Genomic DNA, 21,416 nt, shown 5'->3' on the forward strand with positions numbered 1-21,416 from the left:
AACCATTTTTCTGCTGCATTCTCAGTGATTTGATAACTGGTATTCTGACACCTGCATTTTACAGCAGGAATCTGAAGCCAGTCCTGACAAACTCCACTCAGACTTCTTAAGTCACTAAACAATAAATCATTCCTCAGTAAAAAGTTTCAATTATTTCCATATCCAGCCTAGTGCTCATCACAGAAAAGCCCAAAAAAATCAGAAATAAACCCAGGCAAGGGGGTTGACAAGTCCAGTCAAACCTCACAATTCCAAAGCACTCATTTGAAAGCCCAATTTCCTCCTGCCTTTGTAATAATTCCTGTATTTAGTACACACACTTTAAAGTTGAAGCAATTACTTCTTTTGATTTGTCTCACCTTGAAGTTGCAGCTTTTAAGGAGAAAAAAAACTTAAGTGTGGTTGAATCCGTACTTCCAGCTGGAAACCACCAAAACCCAGGCATGCCAGACTTCACTAATCCAAACGATACGACCCCAAAGTGGAGCTCACTGTCAACTTTATTAATTTCTCTCAAGTAACAAATTTCAACCCAGAAAAATTTAAAACAAAACAACAAAAATACCATCCCCAAAACAAACAAAAAGTATCGTTATTCCTTTAGGAGAATACTGTGATTTAAGAAAATCATCTTTGAAGTTTAACTCGCATTTTTCCTTCTAAGCTTTTACTGTTTCTAGCATAAACTAAGAACTATTAAAGCTAACTATAAAAAATGGGGTTTTTTCACAGTAATAATAATGATGAGAGCAACACTACCCAAGTATCAGAGTTGTGCAAATTAAAAAACTTTAAATTTTGTCTGCATCTTACAGAATCCTAGAATGGTTTGGGTTGGAAGGAACCTCAAAAATTATCCAGTCCCACCCCTGCCATGGCAGGGACACCTTCCACTGCCCCAGGCTGCTCCAAGCCCCAATGTCCAGCCTGGCCTTGGGCACTGCCAGGGATCCAGGGGCAGCCCCAGCTGCTCTGGGCACCCTGTGCCAGGGCCTGCCCACCCTGCCAGGGAACAATTCCTGCCCAATCTCCCATCCAGCCCTGCCCTCCTTCAGCTGATCTCCATTCATAAATCTGATTCCCAGCTTACAAAATCTCCCATTTGCCACGACTGGGGTCCCCCTTTCCAAGAAGTGCCAGCTGTTGCCCGCAGAGACACCATGGAAGATGCATAAACCAAAGACATCGTGTTCCAGCTGTAACATTTGAGCCTCTCCTTCCATCAGTCCCTGGTTTTTCTGGAAAGCCAATTCCCAGAACAAGCTGCTGAGAGCTGCCTGTCACCTGCACTTGCAGCATCCATGAGGGAAGAGATGTATCCAGGCCACCAAAAAAAGCAGGTGACTTCCAAGGGGTGCAGAAATGGGGTAGGGAGGGAAGGAATCATTGCAGCATTTCCTGAAGGATCTATAAACTACACCAAGGAAAACCTGACCGGATAATTTGCCATGGTTTGGTGTTGGGTTTGGTGCAGAGAGGTGCAGAGGGAGCATTTCACCTGAGGTAAGAGATGTTTCTAAGGAAAAGTGATGATGGAAAATTATTGACAGGATCCGAACACCAAACACACAAGGAGTTCTTCAAGGTTCAGCAAACAACTGTGTTCTGAGGAAAGATCACCCCAAGTCCAGTTCATAGCAGAAATGTTAATGACATTCAAACCCCTGAAGGCTTTTAATTGAAACAAAACTGTGCCCTGGTCTGGTCAGGGAATATTCCCAGTTCCTAAGGACATTGTGAACATGACACGACTGTCCTGCAATGCACAGGAACCACGACCTCCTACAAAGTCATGTCACCAAGGGTGAAGTGGCTGCAAGTCAAGAAAAGTGAAATAATAGCACACAAACTCTTTATTTAGACGTTTAGGTATCAGTGAGCTTCAAAGCTTCAGCACTGGGGTTTTAGAAGTGTTCTCAGGGAACAGAACACCCGGCTTCATGTATGGCACAGTCAGGAGGACTCTGGCAAACACACCCGTGAGGATGAGTCTTTGAACAGCCTGACTCTTCCCTGGCAGGCAGATGCTGAAAGAAGAGGGAAGAAGTTGGAAGTGCCCTCCTGCCATGAGTGAAAACCCACTGGAGTGAGGGCTGTGTCAGGCTGTGGTGGGAGGAGATGCTCGAGAAGGGGTGCAAAGAAACGTTACCCCAAAGAAACGTTACCCCAAAGAAACGTTACCCCAAAGAAATGTTACCCCCAGCAGGACATCAGTGAGGGCAGTTATCAAACAGTGCTCAAGGTAATGGGACTTTCTGTTACTACAATGCTGAATTAGGCTGCCCACAGAGGTTATGGCTGCTCCATCCCTAGAAGTGTCCAAGGCCAGGTTGGACATTGGGGCTTGGAGCAGCCTGGGACAGTGGGAGGTGTCCCTGCCCATGGCAGGGGTGGCACTGGATGAACTTTAAGGTTCCTCCCAACCCAAACCATTCCATGACTCCATGAATTTGGAGGAGAAAGTATAAAACAAGCACAGAATCTGCCACCTTTAAGATGTTTGAAAAGACAAGGGCCACATAACTCATCATTCTCATGACTGCCATGGAGCCCAACTTTTTACCAAGTCCATCTCAGAGTTTAAAAGCCTTACCAGAAAAGAAGAGCAATAGTGTTTCTTGTGCTCCAAAACCCCTGCAAAAAGCAGGGCCTTGGTGCAGAAGGAGCAGAAAAAGCCCAAACCACCTGCTCCTGCTTTGCAGCACCAGTTGTTCTGCCAAGCAGTGGCGACACTCGAGGCTGTGCTCTGCCAAAGCATCTGGGTTGAAAGCACCACGGTGTTGTTCTCTGGCACTGCTGGCCAAGTGAGCACAGAGCTGCTTCCAAATGTCACTCAATCTCACACAGCTCCTCAAGACTTCTTCAGAAATCTGCGGAATTGCTACGATTTCTTAGCAGTTCCAGAGAGCCCGACCGTGTCCGAACTGAAGGTGCCAGAGAGGACTTCCTTTCTTTTTCTGCCCCACAGGAGGGTAAGGGGAGACTTCCCACATCTCTGCAAACAAAAGGGAGTGGACAGACGTGGAAAAATTGCCATCATTTGTGAGAGGAAAACATGGCAGACTCTTCAGAGGGTCACAGCATTGGCCACCTTTAGCCAACACTCCAGTGTTTCAAAACATCAAGGATTAAATGATTTTGCCAGGGGAGGTTCTGACTGGATATTAGGAAAAACTTTCCATGCAAGACTGGTCAGGCATTTGAATGAGGTGCCCAGGGAGTGCTGGAGTCACTGTCTCTGGGAGTGCTCAGGAGGAGTCTGGATGTGGCCCTTGGGGACAGGCTTTGGGGTGATGCTGGTGCTGCTGGGGTGAGGTGGGACTGGATGATCCTGAATACCAATGTCTAACAACCCCTTCAGTGGAGAAATTCCTCCACTCCTGAAATTCCTCAGGTTTCCAACCTGACCCTCCCCTGGCACAGCTTGAGGCCTCCTTCTCTTGTTCCCTGGGAGCAGAGCCTCCTGTTCCACAGAAAGCTCAGACACCACGGTAATTCTGTGTTCCTACTCATAGGATCTCATTCCCGAGGACCATGTTAGGCACAGAGTCACACCTGGAATTTCCTGTGCCTGTCCCTTCCCTTGTAACTGTGCTGAGGACCCCAGAATGACTGGAAGGAAAGAGACTCCCTGACTCTCCAAACCTGAGCGCAGCGATGCTTCTGCATGGAGCACCTTGTCCAGATGCTTCCAAAAACTTCCTGAGGCATTTCTTGTTCTCCAAAACGGATCAGTTCCTATCTCTGAATGGGGAAGCCAGGCCTCTGTCAGAGGTGCCATTAATGCAAAGGTGCAGTACCTGTCTAATTACCTGGTCTTTGATGAAATTCCGACGATTCATTAGGAGCTGATGTTGAAAGGAGCCCAAATCGCTTTGTTTAAGTAGCTGCTACCCAGACTTGCTCAGAAGACACCAACTCACTTTTCTCTAAATTGATCAAAAGGCTTATCCAGGAGGGAGATTAACCATCTTCCTAATGGGTTACTGCAGCTTCTTGAGAAGACGAAGCTACTGCTAATCTGTTATTGAGGATAATGTGGATTTTTGATAGCAAAAAGATACTGCTAATAAACTGGGATCCACAGGAGACAGCATCACACAAACAACAGAATACTGTAACCAATCTGTAAATACTGAGCAAGTGTATCTGTGCAAAGTGTATTTGTAGGGAATGAGTTGTTCCCTGGGAGGATGGGAAGGCCCTGGCACAGGTTGCTCAGGAAGGCTGTGGATGTCCCATCCCTGCAAGTGCCCAAGGCCAGCTTGGATGGGGCTTGGAACAAGCTGGGACAGTGGAAGGTGTCCCTGCCCATGGCAGGGGGTGGGAATGGGATGAGCTTTAAGGTCCCTTTCAACCCAAATCATTCTGGGATTCTATGAAAGCAAGAATTCCCCTCTCCTCTTTACCAACCCCTTCCCAGAAAAAAAACAGTGAAGCAGATTTTTCATTCAGGTTATAAATGCTGTAATTCATGGAATTACAGGACACAAATGATTCCTCAGGTGTCTGAATACCTACTGAGTGTTTACTCAAATACCTGTAGCCAGAGTGAAAGACTTCAAGTGCAAAGACGTCACTACGGATCTGGAAGTGTTTTGAACCCAAATCCCTGCTCCAGACGAAGTTAGCTCCCAAGTTCTATTTAAGGAAACTGCCTTCTATTGAAGAAGTGGAGTATTCAGCTGGCTCCGTTTTGGTGGCACTTTTTCTGAGCAGGGAAGTGTCAGAATTTTTGCATTTGGATGGCAGCCTATAGAGCCTGGATTTCTCCCAAGAAAAAATGAAGTTGCGCTTCTTGCCTTCCCCTGGAGCTCCACATGCCTCCAGACATAAAAGAAAACACCAACCAAACAAAAAACACAACAACTACTTTTTGCCTTTCTCAGGATCCAAACAGTCATTGCCTGGGGCCTTTTGCTACCAGAATCTTTGTAGGGAAACAAAGCTGAACACAGAATTTAAGCTGAAGGTGCAGAATCCTAACTTGAAAGCTGACCCATTGATTTGGGTGTGAAACAGCCTCTTTTTTTCCTGAGGAAAATCTCTTTTCTTCACAAGAGAAGTCATGAAGACTCCTGAAGTCCATGAAGTCAGCCCAAGCCAGAGGACAAGAACAACTTTACAGATAAAATTTCTCAGAAGATGGAAGAAAAGCTGAACTTTCGATGGAAATCTATAGGAAAGCAACACAAAATTCTCTCAGGCTTTGTAAGTGAGAAGGAAGCAAAGGAATATTCCTGCAGCTGCAGGTCAGGAATAAAGAAGTTATATTTCTATATATATATTTATATATTATGTATATATAACAAAAGATAGAACAACCCTGGGGTTTTTTGCTTTGACAATGGGAAAAAAAGCAATTTTCTCCTGAGACATCCTAAGTCCAAAGAGAAAGGGAAAAGGATTTAAGGACAACAGTGGAATGAATAGCTGAGGAAGCATGGAAGCAGCAGCTGTGTAGCCCTGGATCCAGCTGGGCTGAGGAAGATCCCAAACAGGGCCGTGATCCGCGGGATCCACAGCATCCCTGTGTGCAGCGCTCTTCCCAGCAACTCCTGGGAATGTGTGGCAGTCAGCATGTTCAGGAATCCTTCCCAGCAGGCAGCCAGGACAGGGAACTAGCACAGATGTGTGCTGCTCCATGTGATCGGCTCCCGAGGCTGGGAATGCTCCGTGTACTAACAGGGAAACAGCTCTTTTTGTCTGGGAATTTATGTTCTGAAATCTCCTCTGACCACATCTGCTCCTGCAGCTCTCTGCTGGCACAGTTTACAAATCAAGGCTCTTACTTGACACAGCTTCCTTCCAATTAGTGAAAATGGCAAACCAGGAGAGCCTCAGTTGTGAACTGGATTTTGGAAAATCCTGGGATGTAAAGAAAGGAAAACACCTCAAAACCATCGGCCAATAACTGCGCTGCTCACACCAAGATTTTGGGCTGTGACCCCGTTTCTTTGCAAGGTTTAAAAGAGTTGCTCTTATCAAGCAACTGCCCAGGGGCATGAAAGGTGAGGAATTATCAGCTGATTTTGAGGATCACCAATGACAAAACACAAGATCTTCACGAACTGGTCTAAATTAAAGCACACAAGACCAACTTGGTGGTTTTTTTCATTTATTTATCGTCATCATGGTAATGCTGGGATCAGAGTTTTTCTTCAACATCTCAGCTTCTACAGAGCAGCTGGGGCTGCCCCTGGATCCCTGGCAGTGCCCAAGGCCAGGCTGGACATTGGGGCTTGGAGCAGCCTGGCACAGTGGAAGGTGTCCCTGCCCATGGCAGGGGTGGCACTGGATGGGCTTTAAGGTCCTTCCAACAAAACCATTCTGGGATTCCATGATCTCAACAAGCCAATTTTGTAAAATTGAATTTTGGAGAAAACTCAGAGATGTGAACATTTAAACCTAAAAAGAAACACTGCCTTATTTATATCCCCTTCTGAGCTTAAGCACCAGAAATACACTTCAACTCCACACCGTGGATATATCACTGGACTCAGGGAAGTGTCCTGGAATCACTCAGCACTGTGAAATGATTACTTGATTTTAAATCTGGAAGTTTTAGAAAGGTCTAACTTAAGAAGCAAGAATAAATCAATTACCAGATTACTGCTTTTTTTACAGTCTTTAAGGACCTGACACAGAGCCTCCCATGAACATCTGGAACACACCTAAAGTAAAGCTGTAAATGGAATTACGATGGACATCTGCTCCTTTTCAGATATTTTGCTAAACTTTAGTAAGTGAAATATTTCAAAGGGCTAATTCTCACTTTTATTCCAAACTAGCACAATGCCTCTGGATGGTACAAAACTTATAAGTTAAACATAATATAAATATTTATATAAATAATATAATCTAAATCTAAATCTAAATATATAAGGTAAATATATCCGGGGGGGGTTTAATTTATTTTCTATTTTATAAGCTAATATAATATATGTAAGCCATTATTCCATACCTACATGAAGATAAAAACAGTTTCATATTCAACCCAATTTGTGGAGAAGGATCTGATCCACTGAGAGGCAAGAACAGCAAGTCAGAACTCACATTAAAATGGCAGGTGAAATCAGAGATAGTTTTACCTATATACAAAAACTTGGAGAACCAGTTCATTCCATTCAGGCATCTTCAGGACCTTGGAGGAGCATGAAGATGTCAGTCCTATCACAGCTAAGCTAAAAAACCATGTCTGGATCTCCATGTATTGCCAGAAACAGTTTATTTTTCTGGAGTGGTGAGACAGTCCTGAGGAACTGTGGATTTTAATCACAGTATTATAATATTTTTCTCTATTTAAAGGCCTCACAAAGCCAGGTAAAAATGAAACCAACCTCCCCCACCTTTACAAACATCATCCTTCTGTTTATTTCCTGGCACAGCACATCTGCTGATCCCTCTCCATCACATCTGAGGGAGCACAAACAAGTACCAAGTTCACCCCAAAATACTGAGCTCAAATAGGCAAGATGCACAAATTTGAAATTTTCTGTGATTTTAGTAAAGAAAAGGCAAAGTGTTGGATTGGTTTAGCAAACTTGAGGTTGGATTCTCTGTTCACAAAGTGGATTCAATGAAATGAAAGAGAAGTTAAGAATATGCAGAAAAAGAAACCACTTAGAAGATCCAGAATTAACCAGTAAAAACTCAATGCTCTGCTTGTATGCCCAGGTTTTTAAGGGATCTGTAATAACCACTTTGTTAGGAAAATGCCAGCACCAACAGATTCCCACAGGGAAGGAGGAAATCAAGAACAAATCTCTCTCTCTTCCCTGTCTGGAACAGAACTGTTGCCACCTGTTCCACCTTTCCAGCAAAGATGTTCAACAGCTGGCTCTGTGTGCAATACACTCAAATCTAGATCCCCAGAGATATTTTGGGATTTAAGTCAGCCAAATGTCACCAGGGGTTAGGTGGGAGTGTCAGGGAGTGCTGAGCCTCAGGAACCAGGCTCTTCCCTTGGGTTGATGGATCCATGCTGGGCTGGGTATTTCCTGCTCTTCCCAGGACAACTGGAAGGTCAGAACCTTAAATCTGATGTGTCACTCCTAAAAACAAATTATGTTTCTTGCTCTCTAATCTAATCCCTGTCTTTAACATCTTAGCAACAAGTGTGTTTCTGAGACTGTGGCATCACAATGGAAATCTGAGAGTGAAACATTCTCAGTTTTACATTTTCCAAGCTTAATTGTGTTCCTAAATCCAGCAGGGTTTAACCAGACCCACTCAGATGACGTCTGAGCTGCTCCCAGTGACATCAGAGGGCTGACAAATGTGTCCTGAAGCTGCCTTATGGAAATATCCAAGCTATCCATGGATAGCTGACTGCATATTGAGGCATGGAAACTCTGGTAAAACCTGGTGACAGGAACCTACTCCTCAATGTATAACCTGGAAAAAACTCTGTCATCAAGCTGAGCATATCCTGTGTTGCTCTGTAAAGTTGGGAATCCACCAGTTTGATCCCAGTCAGGCATCAAGCAAACACAACATCTGAGCACCACTGCCTGCAAGAGCATTTGATAGAAACATTAAAAGCCACACATGAAGGGATGAATTGAATAGAACAGGAAGCAGCAGCCTGACTAGAAAAAGAGAAATACAAATCTTAAGAAGTCAGAATGTCCAGTTTCATCAAGATTTAGGAACAATATTTGCCCAGTTCTTGCCTCCACCTGCCTGATAAAGTATTATAAATGGGATTCTTACCAAGAACTATTCAGGCCTGGCTGTTGAGAGACATCCTATGGTGTCTCTGTGTATTGTAAAACCTAACCCCAAAGGAACAGAACTTCCAAGGATGGGGGGAGAGGTCATTTCTGCCTGGCTCCATGATGCAGGATGCCTCCTACAGACATTTGCTGCCCTGTTTATGGATGCAACCCAGAATATGCTCAGAACTGAAGTGGCACCAGTTTAAGTTAAGGCACTGTCAAGCTCATCTAGTGATGATGAATTTAGGGTGTTGTGTCCCCAGAAAGGGAGCTCAGGCCTTGGAAAGAGCTGCCCAGGGAGGTTTGGAGTGCCCATCCCTGGAGGTGTCCCAGGAAGGGCTGGAGGTGGCACTCAGTGCTCTGGGCTGGGGACAAGGTGGGCATGGGGCACAGCTGGGCCTCCATGGGCTGGGAGGGCTTTTCCAACCTCAGGAATTCCATGAAATACCCACAAAGTACTGCTGGGTGCAGATTTGCACCCTGGGAGGTCCTTCAGGAGCACCAGATTTCAGGTGGGATTCCTGGAAAGCTGCAAATGCTTCCGAACTGGTGCTGCCCGTGCCAAGTCCATGGGAAGAAACTCCCTCTGGATCTGAACCTATGGCTTTTCCCTGGAGCACAGGGCTGGGATTCCCTCCAACACCCATCCTCACTCCAAGCTTCACTCCAAACCCACCCAGCCCAGGCCAGCAGGATCAATCCAGGAACATCTGCTTCCTAAACAGTGGAAACAGGACACAAAAGGGGATGCACAAGACAGGGCCACTCCCAGCAGCAGCCACCTGAGCCAGTCAGTCCCTGGGACAGGGCACAGTTCCCAGACTCCATGGGCAGCTCCAAACTCAGTCTCATCACCCCATTGCTGCCTTGCCCAAGTGAACCTTTCCTTTTTGCTCCCACACTGAACACTGGCTTTAAAGGCTGCAAGAAGGACTCTGTACTTGCAGTGTTATGTTCATTATACACCTCAGGCATTCTCGGTGCACTGACCAATCATTCAGGAATCAGGAAATAATTTTTATAGTTATTATTGCAATTTTTAATCTGAATTTTAATTTTTGTTCAAAACCTAATTTTTCTCAAGCCTAAGTGAGTCCTTGCTCTTAGAAATCGGCAACAGAAATAAATTTCAGCCTTGCAATAAAGAAATCTCCTCACAACTTAAAACTTCATTGAAAGTTACCTCAAAAGGTTTTTAAAGAGGGTCACATGTATTGGGAGGCAAAATGAATAGAAATTACTTTTCCAGAGTATTAAAACTATATATAAGAACAGCAGCATCTTAAGATTTTCTGGTTTAGATGCTCTGGTCTGTTCCTGGATAAGGAAAGCAGCATCCTCCACCAGGCTGTAATTCCATGCCAAAACCCTGGAACAGGATTTTTGTTTCCTCTTAGATGCGGGCTGAGGCTGAAAACTTCAATTTTCAATATCACAGGTACTGAGCCATTCTGGAGGAGGGGTAAAAAAAAACCCTTTTCTTTTAAATAGGCAACTTCTTTTTAAATATGGATGCACAAATCTAACTTTAGCTGTCCAGGTTTTCACATTCCTGCTCTCAAATCCAGAAAGTAGAGCATTAATTTAGTCTGTTGACTTCAAGGTTATCATTCATTGAGGTCAATGACTCCATCTCTGAAAAGCAGAACTTCCACTTTCAGTCTGAGGAGCGCTGCCCTTCCCGACTGCTTTCTCACAAAAACTCCCAGGCAAACCAGCACCACCCCCTGCTGCAAAGGGATTTATCCATGGAAAATCAGGGGTTAACCCTGGGAACATCCAAGCCCTCATTAGCTGCTTGTATTTCAAACTTCCCCTCCTAATGAGCAGCTCTGTCTCGGACATGATTTTCCCGGTATCTTCTGTTTATGGCAAACTTGTGTTGATCTGCTCAGCCAGGACCTGAATATCCACCAAAAACTCCCTGGGAGGATCCAGATGGACAGAATCCAACTGGAACCAGTCCCCCACCGGAAACAAAACCAGTGGGAGCCACACTGTGCCCCAGTAGGGACCCAGCACATGGAGCAGAGGTTTTCTCTGCCCAAGCCAGGTCTGGTTTTCTGCCACCAACTTTCACCTCCAGGCGTGCCATCACCACCGTGGGACCAGGGACAGCATCTTCACTGCCACAGGAAGATCCAGGGACATGGTGCTGGCCCAGGAAGGTTCTGGATTTCCCTGATGAAACTTCCAGTGGCTGTGACTGAAGCAGTTCAGGTAACACAGATGAACTCCAAACACAGAGCAGCACCATGGACACACTTTGTTCTAGCTGCAGAACAACAGAGGGGTTTTTCTGCTTTGGTTTGTGTTTTTTTTACTACTGACATATAAAAACATCCTTTAAAATAGCTACAGGCTCAATGAAACCAGCAACTAAAACATCAGAAATAGGAGATGTGAGAGGCATGGCCCAATTCTACATTTTCATTCTGTTCTTCCATAAAAGTAACACCTGGACACTTGCAGGCTCTAAACTCAACTCCATCCAGGAACTTCCCAGAAGTCTTTCATCTGGATTTGTTCTATTTTAATAAGGAATACAGCTGGGGGAAGACAGGTATCTGTGGGAGAATTGGCTATTTCATTGCTCTTGCACTATCCTTATCGAGAAGTATTGGAGTGGCTTTTTTTCTTTTCCAAAAATGACCTTTTTTTTTTTAAAGTTAAGAGCAATTTGTGCACCTCCAATGTCTTATCAAACTTGACTACACCATTATCACATTTCCTTGGTTCTCTACATCTCTGGTGCATCCAAGATAATTCCATGTTGATGAGAATAATTTGCTGTAACCATTATGTTACTCTGTTTTCTTACAAAGGTTACAAAAAGAGGCTTTGAGATCTTCAAAAGCTTCAAAATCAGACAACTCAGTATTTTTAGACACATATTCCTCAGGCTCCAGCTAACTAGAAAAGTCAAAAGCAGAAAGCTGTTATGAACCCAGAAGATTTTTATAAGGAATCTCCATTAAAAAGAGGAAAAAAAAGAACAGCCAACCACTGAGTTATGCAGGAGCAGGACAAGGTGTAGCAGTAACTCTGGAAACACCAACTTTTAAACCCAAGATGAATCCTTGCTTGTAAGAACCCAGCACAACCCCAAATTTGATGCTACCACACCATGAAAAGTGAATATGGGTAGGATGATTGACCACCAGCCTAACTATACCCAGAACTGTTTGGTTCCTTCCTTTCCCAAAAAGTCCTGGAGAGACTTGCAAAGGACAAAAAAGTGAAAAATTCACATTCTGAAAACACTTTTTTATCACAAACCACATTCTAAGGCATTGCCTGTGTCGCCACAACATGACTGAAATACGAACTTGGCTTTTCCTGTAAGGAGCTGAACCCCAGCTTTGCTTACTGCAGAGTGGTTCAGGGAAAAGCAGAACAGATCCCAAAAAATCCACAAATAAACATGGAATCAGAGAATCACTAAGGCTGGAAAAGATCTCTAAGACCATAAAAGCCCAAGCATTAACCCAACTCTGCCCAGTCCATCACTAAACCTTGAACTCAACTGCCACATCCACAGGTTTCTGAACATTCCCCAGGGGGGTGATTCCAGCACTTCCCTGGAAAGTCCCTTCCAAGGCCTGAGCTCCCTTTCCATGGGGAAATTCCTGCTGCTGTCCACCCTGAGCCTGCCCTGGCCCAGCCTGAGGCCGTTCCCTCTCCTCCTGTCCCTGTTCCCTGGCAGCAGAGCCCGACCCCCCCGGCTGCCCCCTCCTGTCAGGGACTTGTGCAGAGCCACAAGGTCCCCCCTGAGCCTCCTTTGCTCCAGCCTGAGCCCCTTTCCCAGCTCCCTCAGCCGCTCCTGGGGCTCCAGCCCCTTCCCAGCTCCCTTCCCTGCCCTGGACACGCTCCAGCCCCTCCAGGGCTCTCCTGCAGGAGCCAGAACTGGGCACAGCCCTCGAGGGGCCTCTCAGTGCCCAGCACAGAGGGACAATCCCTGCCCTGCTCCTGCTGGACACACAATTCCTGACCCAGCCCAGGGGCCAGTGGCCTCCTTGCCCACCTGGGCACCCCTGGGCTCGTGTCCAGCCGCTGGCACCAGCACCCCCAGGGCCTTTCCCAGCTTTCCAGCCCCTCTGCCCAGCCTGGAGCTCCACGGGGTTGTTGTGACCCAAGGGCAGGACCTGGCCCTTGGCCTGGTTGGCCCTCACACCATTGGCCTCAGTCCATGGATCCAGCCTGTCCTGATCCCTCTACAGCACCTTCCCACTCTCCAGATCCACACTCCTGCCCAAATTGGGGTTGCCCACAAACTGACTGAGAGGGCACTCAATCCCCTGCTCCAGATCATCGATAAAATTATTGAAAATCTTTTGGTTCTCCAAACAGCATCTTAAAGTGCCCTTCTGCTGGGTGCCCTACATATTACACACGGCATAAAGAGAAGTTAAACATGCTGCAAGTTTGTTTTCTTGGTGAGTCAAATTGCAAAAAAACATTTAATATCCCCATTTCTTCAAATTTTCACTTTTTTTTTTAAAGCAGTGGACCTTAACACATTCCTGGGTTTTCAGCTTAAGTGGTGATCTAAAATTAAAGTATTCCATGGTAGAAGAAGTGAAAAAATCCACTTCTTTAGGGGATTGTTTCCCCAGTTGTGGTTGATTGTAGGGGTTTAGAGCAGGTCAGCTTCCCCGACAGTGAAGTGATGCCCATTGTAACAAAGAATTTGTTGGCCCTATAGAAGCTTTCCCCCTTTAACCAAAGACAGTTTAGACATTACCAGGCACCTTTGATCAATCACCCTCAAGAAACCTTCTTGAAAACGTACAAGGAACCATCCTCAAGCACCACAAAACCTTTCAGTTTCAGGCCTGAGCTCTCCCCAGCTACTTTGAACTTGAGATCGAGGTCAGCAGAGTCACCAAATGACTCTGGCTGTTACTGCACCACAAAATAATCACAGGGCAGGTTCTCATTTTAAAGCCTGCAAATCTTGTTCATGCTCAGAACCTCAGCACACCAAGCCTGGCTCTCCTATCTCCTAATAAAAAGAAAAGGCAAATAAATCTGACTTTTCTAACTTCCAACACATCAGAGGACATGAAGGTCTTTGTCCTGTTTTCTGATGTGTATTTATCAAGGGACTTGTAAATAAAGAATTTGGGCTGCAGAAGACAGAATTACCACTTAAATTTCAAAATCTTGTATCCATTTCTATTCTGCAAGCTCCTAATCCTACAAGCTCAACATCATCAGGAATTCTGACCAAAACTGAAAGTGCTTAAGTTGGAAGTTTTAAATCAGATTAATGTATTGCAATACGAAACTGAATTCTCCCAAACACTGTCATACATAAGGTACTATTCCATAACATCATCTCTCCTTTCAGTTGTGGGATGAATATTTTTAAAGCTTTCAAAACATTTTCTCAATATTTAAGTTCTATTTTAATCTGTCACTGCCTACTAGACAGAGCTCCCCGAATCTGATGGGACATCAATTTTGAGACTTCTAATGCCGTTCCTCTAGATGTAGATATTTAAAACCAATGAAATATCCCTTTGGAGTAGTTTTCCCTTCTCCTCTTCTTTGCCCAACCTAATTTTAGAATTCTTTGGACCCACTTTGACTTGAGCTTTCAGCACACGACTCACAAACATCGGAGTGGAATGAACGATGTTTGGTTTTCACGGAATGAAATCTCCACTTCCAGCATCTTGGTCCTAATCCAAAGGCTCCATGTAAATATACCCTCCAAAGCTGTTTATGCATGAACAGCTGATGCAACTGAAAACTGTCAATCAGGAGATGAGCTGGATGCACACGGAAATCTACCCAGACTTTTTTTTTCCAGCCCCAAGGATTCCTGGGGTTTAAAGCTGAAAAAGCAAACCAAAGATCTGGTTTGCATCTACTACACCTTTACAGGCCCCAAAACTGCTAAAATAAGGGCATTTGGGTATAAAAAATTAGACCAACCCTCTTGGACAAGCTCAGTTTTATTCTATTTCTACTGCTCATGATTTTCTATGTCAAAATATGAACTCTATTTCCAACAAAACTAAAAATCAGCTATTCAATCTGCAAATACATTTGGCACTTCCAGGATTTTTGATTAGCCAAAAAATGGAAGAACTTCCTAAAATATCAATCAGTCCATTAAATTGGCACCTTTAAAAGCATTCCCATGAAAACTTTGAAAACAATATTTCCATTCAGGAAAACCATTTTCTTCCTGGAAGAAGGAGAGTTTTCCAAGCTGCGGAAGAGTTTTCAAAGGGCAAAGAAGGATTTCAGAATTCTGCAGGTTCTTAAATATTCTGCTAAGTTGGAACAACATCATTTGAGGGGGACAGACAATGGAACAGCAACAAAAAGCACATCAAGAATATACACAATTTTTCATTGTAAAAATCCTAAATATAAAATCACCTGTATGCATCGTCTTCTTTCAAGTCTCATATCATCCTGCGGGGTTGTGGGGACAGGGGGAGTCCAGCAGCAAACAACACTGAAAAAGGAAAAGTAAAATAAGAATAAACTTCTTAAACTGCAGCCACAACTGCTCAGTTCAACCCCGAGCTAAACCAAGGAAATCCAAACAGAAACTGAAGTTTTCCAACAGGAAAAGCAGAGACAGGCATTACAAAGACTTATCTTCCACTGATACCTGGTTTTAGAAAAACTTTCTAAGTGTCAAAATGTCAAGGATTAACTTAAATTTCAACTGGGCATTGAATAGTTCTGAAAATTAAGGTCATCCCAAAAAATTGACAGTTACCCATCTTTGCCAGGCCCTTAAATGTGTGGATTTTTACAGAAATTCCAGGCAGTATTTCTAAAACACAACTGAACTTGTGGGATTTTCCCCTATCAACAAGCTACAGAACTATAAACATATATAAATTCCTAAATGTTAAAGTTCATTTCTCCTCATAGCCCGATGAAATTGAATTAGGTTCACCTTGCTGCAAAAAATTAAAATATGCTCAGAAAAATAAAATTATACTTTCCATAAGACAGAGAGATATAAAGACAGGAGTTTCTAGGAAGAAAACTCCAAGAGAAGTTAAGAAGAACAGTAGGATTATGAACAAAAAAAAATAGAATTAAAACCCAAAACACAACATCCAGCAACTAAGACTGGTCAAAGTATTTCTCAAGCATTTGTTTTTCACTTGTTCTCCAACAAACAATCATTGGTACTCTACAACCTATGGAAATATCAAACCCACTTAGAATTACTGAGAATTTTAGAGAACTCTGCAAATTACTGACCAGCTGGAATTGGAGAGTTATTATTATTTAAACACCTCCTGAAATATGTAACTTCAGGCAAGTGTGAGCAGTCTAAAATGCACTCAGACCCTGCGATCTGAGCAGCAACCGGCGCCGTTCGCTCCATTTCCCCCCGACAATGAGAGTTCAAACCCTGCCCAGCCCACCCTGGGCCCAGCCTGCCCTCCTGCCACCACGCTGGGCTTGTCCCTGTGCCACTCAAATGTCAAACACACCAAAGGGAAGGGGGCAGGAAGACAAGGAGCAACTTTTTGGATCCATGTAGGAGCAGGTGTTGCAGTGGTAGTGTCGGTGTTTTAGGAGCAGGTGAATTCTTGCTGTTGTGCCTCCAAAAAAAAAGGGGGAAACCCCTCAAAGTGGCCATCCCGTATCTTGAATCCACAGCCTTTTTATGGCCGCAGTTCCACAGAGCCCTGGAATGTCACTGCCACGTGCACAGCTGCCATGAGCACTGCTGAAGCTACACCAAGTCCTACAAGCTGGGCACTCTCGTGCCTAAATCACTTCAGTTTGGGTGAAAGGCTCGGTCTGGTCCAGGTGCTGAGTGAACACCTCCCACCCTGAGCTGAGCCCCACTGACCCAGCACAGGCAGCCCTGGGACTCAACAAGAAAAAAGAAAGGAAGAGCAAACTCCTACTTAAACAAACAAACAAGAGAATCCCAGAGTGGTTTGGGTGGGGAGGGACCTGAAAGCTCATCCCATTCCAACCCCTGCCATGGGCAGGGACACCTCCCACTGTGCCAGGCTGCTCCAAGCCCCAATGTCCAGCCTGGCCTTGGGCACTGCCAGGGATCCAGGGGCAGCCCCAGCTGCTCTGGGCACCCTGTGCCAGGGCCTGCCCACCCTGCCAGGGAACAATTCCTGCCCAATCTCCCATCCAGCCCTGCCCTCTGGCACTGGGAAGCCATTCCCTGGCTCCTGGCTCTCCATGCCTTGGGAATTGTCTCTCTCCAGCTTTCCTGCAGCTCCTTCAGGCCCTGCAAGGCCACCCTGAGCTCAGCCCAAAGCTTCTCCTCTCCAGGCTGAACAATCCCAGCTCTCGCAGCCTTTCCTCCCAGCAGAGCTGCTCCATCCCTCTGCTCATCCTGCTGCCTCCTCTGGCCTCTCTCCAGCAGCTCCAAGTCCCGGGGCACCAGGCCTGTCCATCCCACACAGGTGCCCTAAGGCTACAGAACCTCAGTTCTATTTCTGAAATCTCTCTCTGGCCAATATCCTTTTATTCCTTTTAACTGCAGCACCTCTGGGTTTACACCAGGATTACAGGAAGCTTTTGCCAGCAGCAGCTCAAGGACTGAAGGCATCACTCTCTCTTCTTTACCACCCTGCAGCTCAACCACAGCCTGATCCCCTCCCAGTGCCACCAGTGCAAGACCAGTTTCAATACCAAACCAGCTTAATTCAAACTATCACCAGAGTTTGAGCAATTTTCAGCCAAAATATCGTGGAGTGTTCAAACACTGCCTCCTGCCCATTCCACAATGGGATTGGTCAGCTCCCAAAGAGCTGGAGCGGTACCCACAGAGCCCTGAGCTATTGTAGAATTTAGAAGACACTTTAAGAGCTACCAACACTACAAAGAGCTGCTGATGTGAGAAAGTCATTAACAGGTTATTACCAGGAATCAACACATCTGTGCATTCCAGAGCTAACCAGGAACACAGATCCACCCCAATTTCAGTCTCCTTCCAACTCTCCAACAATCAGCCCATCCTGGAGAACTGGAGAACTCATGTGGAATTCCAGAGTGGAAAAGCAGGTGCAGCCCTGTTTTCCAAGGAGGGGGTTAAAACCTTAGCAGAGCCCAAAGCTGGTGAGTCCCTGGGACAGCATCAGTGTCACAGACACACAACACAAAAGGGTAACGATTTGGGGTTTTTTTTAAATAGATACAACCAAATTGCACCAAATGACTGCAGGGGCAGCACCTTAAACTCAGTCACTGAATGTCTTTGCTGTGTCTGCATTGCCAAGTTCTTAAACCAAAAGGCCCTTCAGCCAGCCTGTACAAAGGCTTCCTGGTTTAGATAATAAATTGATGATAAGAGGAGGCAAGAGCAAATCCTACTCATCATACAGTCTGTAAGATCATTATGAGAAGAATCCCCTCAGTAATAACATTTACTGGGCTTCAAGAACCCAGTTTGATCTACTTAGCAGTATAGAACAGAAGTGAATTGGAAATAAAGGAGGAGAGGAAGGAGCAGATGACAGGAAAGGTGTTAAAAAGCAAATTATTGAAAGTAGTAGAGCAAAGAGAAGAATAAAAGCTGAAGTCTTTTATTTAAACAAAGAGAGCAGTTCTTAGAAATCAACTGTGCTAAACTTTACCTCGTGCTTTTGTTTCCTCTTTCAATCACTGTTGCTTTCTACTCTTCCTCTTCCCTAGCCAAACGAGGCTCCTCTGATCTCCTCAAACACAGGGAATGGGATCCCCTATCCAGAGCCACTCCCTGCTCATGAGCAATTCCGGAGTGGAGTTACACAAGGCTTAGTCAGATACACAGAGGATGCTGAGCACGTTCTATTCCAGGTTATATCCACAATGTTATGAAGATGGTGACACCGAATAACAAAACTTCGTCACGTCTCTGACTTTTCCTCACACCCCAAGCCTGGTTTCCCTGCTGGCCTCTTTGAGAATTCAAGCTTTATTCCCTGTATTCCATAGGAGTATCCATCCCTTCCTTCAAAACACTCAATACCCAACTCACGTCAATAGGTCCACTGCAGATCAAAGTTGGGTTCAGAGCAATCAGACTTCTAAACCCCTAAAAGTTAAAGTGCAAAAACCATTATTAACATGAAAATTTAATTAAAAGAGAAGCCTGATGGGGAGGGGTTTACTTTTTACATTTTACTAATTAAAACACTTCATAGAGGAATTTGTTTTCCTTATTCGGGATCACTGTATTGTAAGATTCAACATGGAATGTTTCTGCAAAGCCAGATTCAAGTTTTTCCTCTGTGAAAAGATTATTTTGTAATTTTTAAAGTCATACTCGTGGAATACAGAGAAACCCCTGCATTTCTCATGGCTACACACACTGCTGGCAGAGCTGAACATAATTCAGGTCACTGACCTTCGGTGAACACAGGCAGGCCTGTTGCTAGCAACATAAAATATAAATACTTACTTAGAAACCGAATTTTTTTTAAATTTATTTAGTAAGAGAATTATCCTGAGGTATCCACCATGAAATTGGGGTTATTAGCATACTGGAATATAATGGATTTAGACATCTGAACTATGCAGAGGCAACCAGTGATGAGGTTTGATGTCAGACAAACTGAGCAAAGGATTCCTCAAACACACCAGGATTTGGTGTTTTGTTTCAAATACTGCACAGTGAAATGTGAAGTACAATCAACCCAACTGGAATTAGATGAATAAATCTTACCGGGTGCTCGGTGATTGACAGCTTCCCAGAGGGACAAAGCTGAGGAATTCCAGAATCATTGTTTTCCCAGCACCCAGCACATGCAATGTGCATTGTTACCAGGGAAATCCCATGTGTTTAATGTCCAAATTAACACAGATCTGAGAGCTAAACACACACGAATTCAGTGCTGCTGTTCTCCTTGTGACCAACATATGGGATGATCTATCTATGGAATAATTCACGAGAACGAAAAGGAAAAAAAAGATGGACAAGTTGGTACTGAGTTCTGCTTTGTACAACGACTCAGGTTCACCTGCAAAATCACAGGAGAAAATTAAGAGCAGATTATGATTCCAGCATGAAAAGCCAATATGTCCCTTCCCCTTTCTGGGCACCTGCAGATTCCTGTGTGCCCCACAGCAAATATATTGAGCACTAAAACACAGGTAATTAATTTGCCATCAGCATCACAGCTGTCCTGTTCCCAAAGAAGTCACAGATTCCCTTCTGCAGGTTTAAGTTCTATGGGATTGTGGAACGCTTATTAGCTGAACGTTTTCACTGAAACAGCAACTACGTTAAAACTGCACAATCAGGGAATCATGGAATGGTTTGGCATGGAAGGGACCTTAAAGATCATCCATGGACAGTGACACCTTCCACTATCCCAGGTTGCTCCAAGTCCCGTCCAGCCTGGCCTGGGACACTTCCAGGGACAGGGCAGCCACAGCTTCTCTGGGCAAGATTTTAAAGCTCATAATTCAGTAAAAATAAAATACCTCTTTTCAGGTGACTTTGTGTATTCTACAGAACCATGAGCAGAGTCACCTTCTGATGGCAGTTCACCCTCATGCGTGGGGTGCACGTTTTTCCTTCTTAAACATGGAAAGAGAACGTTAAAAATTTGGGAATTGGGTATTTTCATACATCACTGGGGAAAATTCACCAACAAGCAAAACTGAGTTTCTAGCAGACTTCCCCAACACAGCCCTCATCCTCCTGAGGAGCTGCAACGTGACTTTCCACATCAGGACTTATGAGGTGCTTGTGAACCAAGCACAGCTCAACCAAAACATGCCCAACCATTATTTTCTGTGTGCTGCAAGTGATTTTCAGAGTTCCAAAAAGCACTTGTTCCTCTGAAGAGAAGATGCTGTGAATGACTGGCTTCACTCTTAAGCTAAATTTACACCACGTGATGCAAGAAGCCATCCTCGAGGTGTGAAAGCTTGTGGAAGCAGCTTTCCTGAAATCACAGAGTTTCTCACCCAATTTCAGACCTGGCACAGGCAGAACTGCAGTTGCAGCAGAGCAGGAATTTCTTTCCAGCAGCAGCAGAAGTGAAGCAGCCTCTGCCCTTCCCACTGCTGCTGCTGGAATGGGGCTGGGGCACGCAGCAAACTGCACTGGGGGTAAAAACCAAGGCCACTGTTATTAATCCCCTTCCAGTCCTCTGAGCTGGGCTGCTGCAGATGTGCAGCAGCAGGAACAAACAGCTGGGACAAAACGGGGCTGGTCAGGCCAGTAGTGGTGTCAAAAAACCCTCAAATGCACCTAAAATACATCTAAGTGTGATTTTATCACCCATAGACCAGTGGTGTCACACCAGTACTAATTCAGGCAGACTTGGGAGTGCAATTTGAGTCTCTGAAATACCTGATCTATTAACACACCATTTTTTTATAATACACAATTTTTTACAATCTATTTGTGAAGTGCATCCCTTCTAAATGTGTACTGCTTCCAGGTGCCTGCAGAAACTGAAATGTCAAATTTATAACTGACCCATCCAGCCAGAGAAGTCAGGATTTGTTTTTTAAAATATTCATTAATTCATGTGAACCCCAGAATAAAGCCTGTGGTTTTAGGAAGAATTTAACTGACACAGTGAGGGGGGAAAGGAGGGAAGAAAAGCCCCGCAATAAAGGCTGAAATACTTGAGATTTTTTAGATAATTTGCATGTGATGCTTTACTTACTTAATGACTACAAATATTAATTTTAGCAGCACAAACTTCAAATATTTTCAGTCCACTGACCTTATAAGGAACC

General features: G+C 44.6%; 1 protein-coding gene across 1 annotated transcript in view; it reads right to left on the minus strand.

Annotated features, from left to right (window-relative positions):
- Positions 1 to 21,416, minus strand: part of DYRK1A (dual specificity tyrosine phosphorylation regulated kinase 1A) — a 71,114-nt gene that overhangs the window by 31,965 nt on the left and 17,733 nt on the right. The window contains exon 2 of the mRNA XM_082278542.1: positions 15,117 to 15,195. Within this exon, the coding sequence (XP_082134668.1) occupies positions 15,117 to 15,126 (10 nt within the window). The 5' untranslated portion in view covers positions 15,127 to 15,195. The remainder of the gene's footprint in view (positions 1 to 15,116; positions 15,196 to 21,416) is intronic.

This window comes from Coloeus monedula (assembly GCF_965178545.1).
Source record: "Coloeus monedula genome assembly, chromosome: 3".
Classification (NCBI taxonomy): domain Eukaryota; kingdom Metazoa; phylum Chordata; class Aves; order Passeriformes; family Corvidae; genus Coloeus; species Coloeus monedula.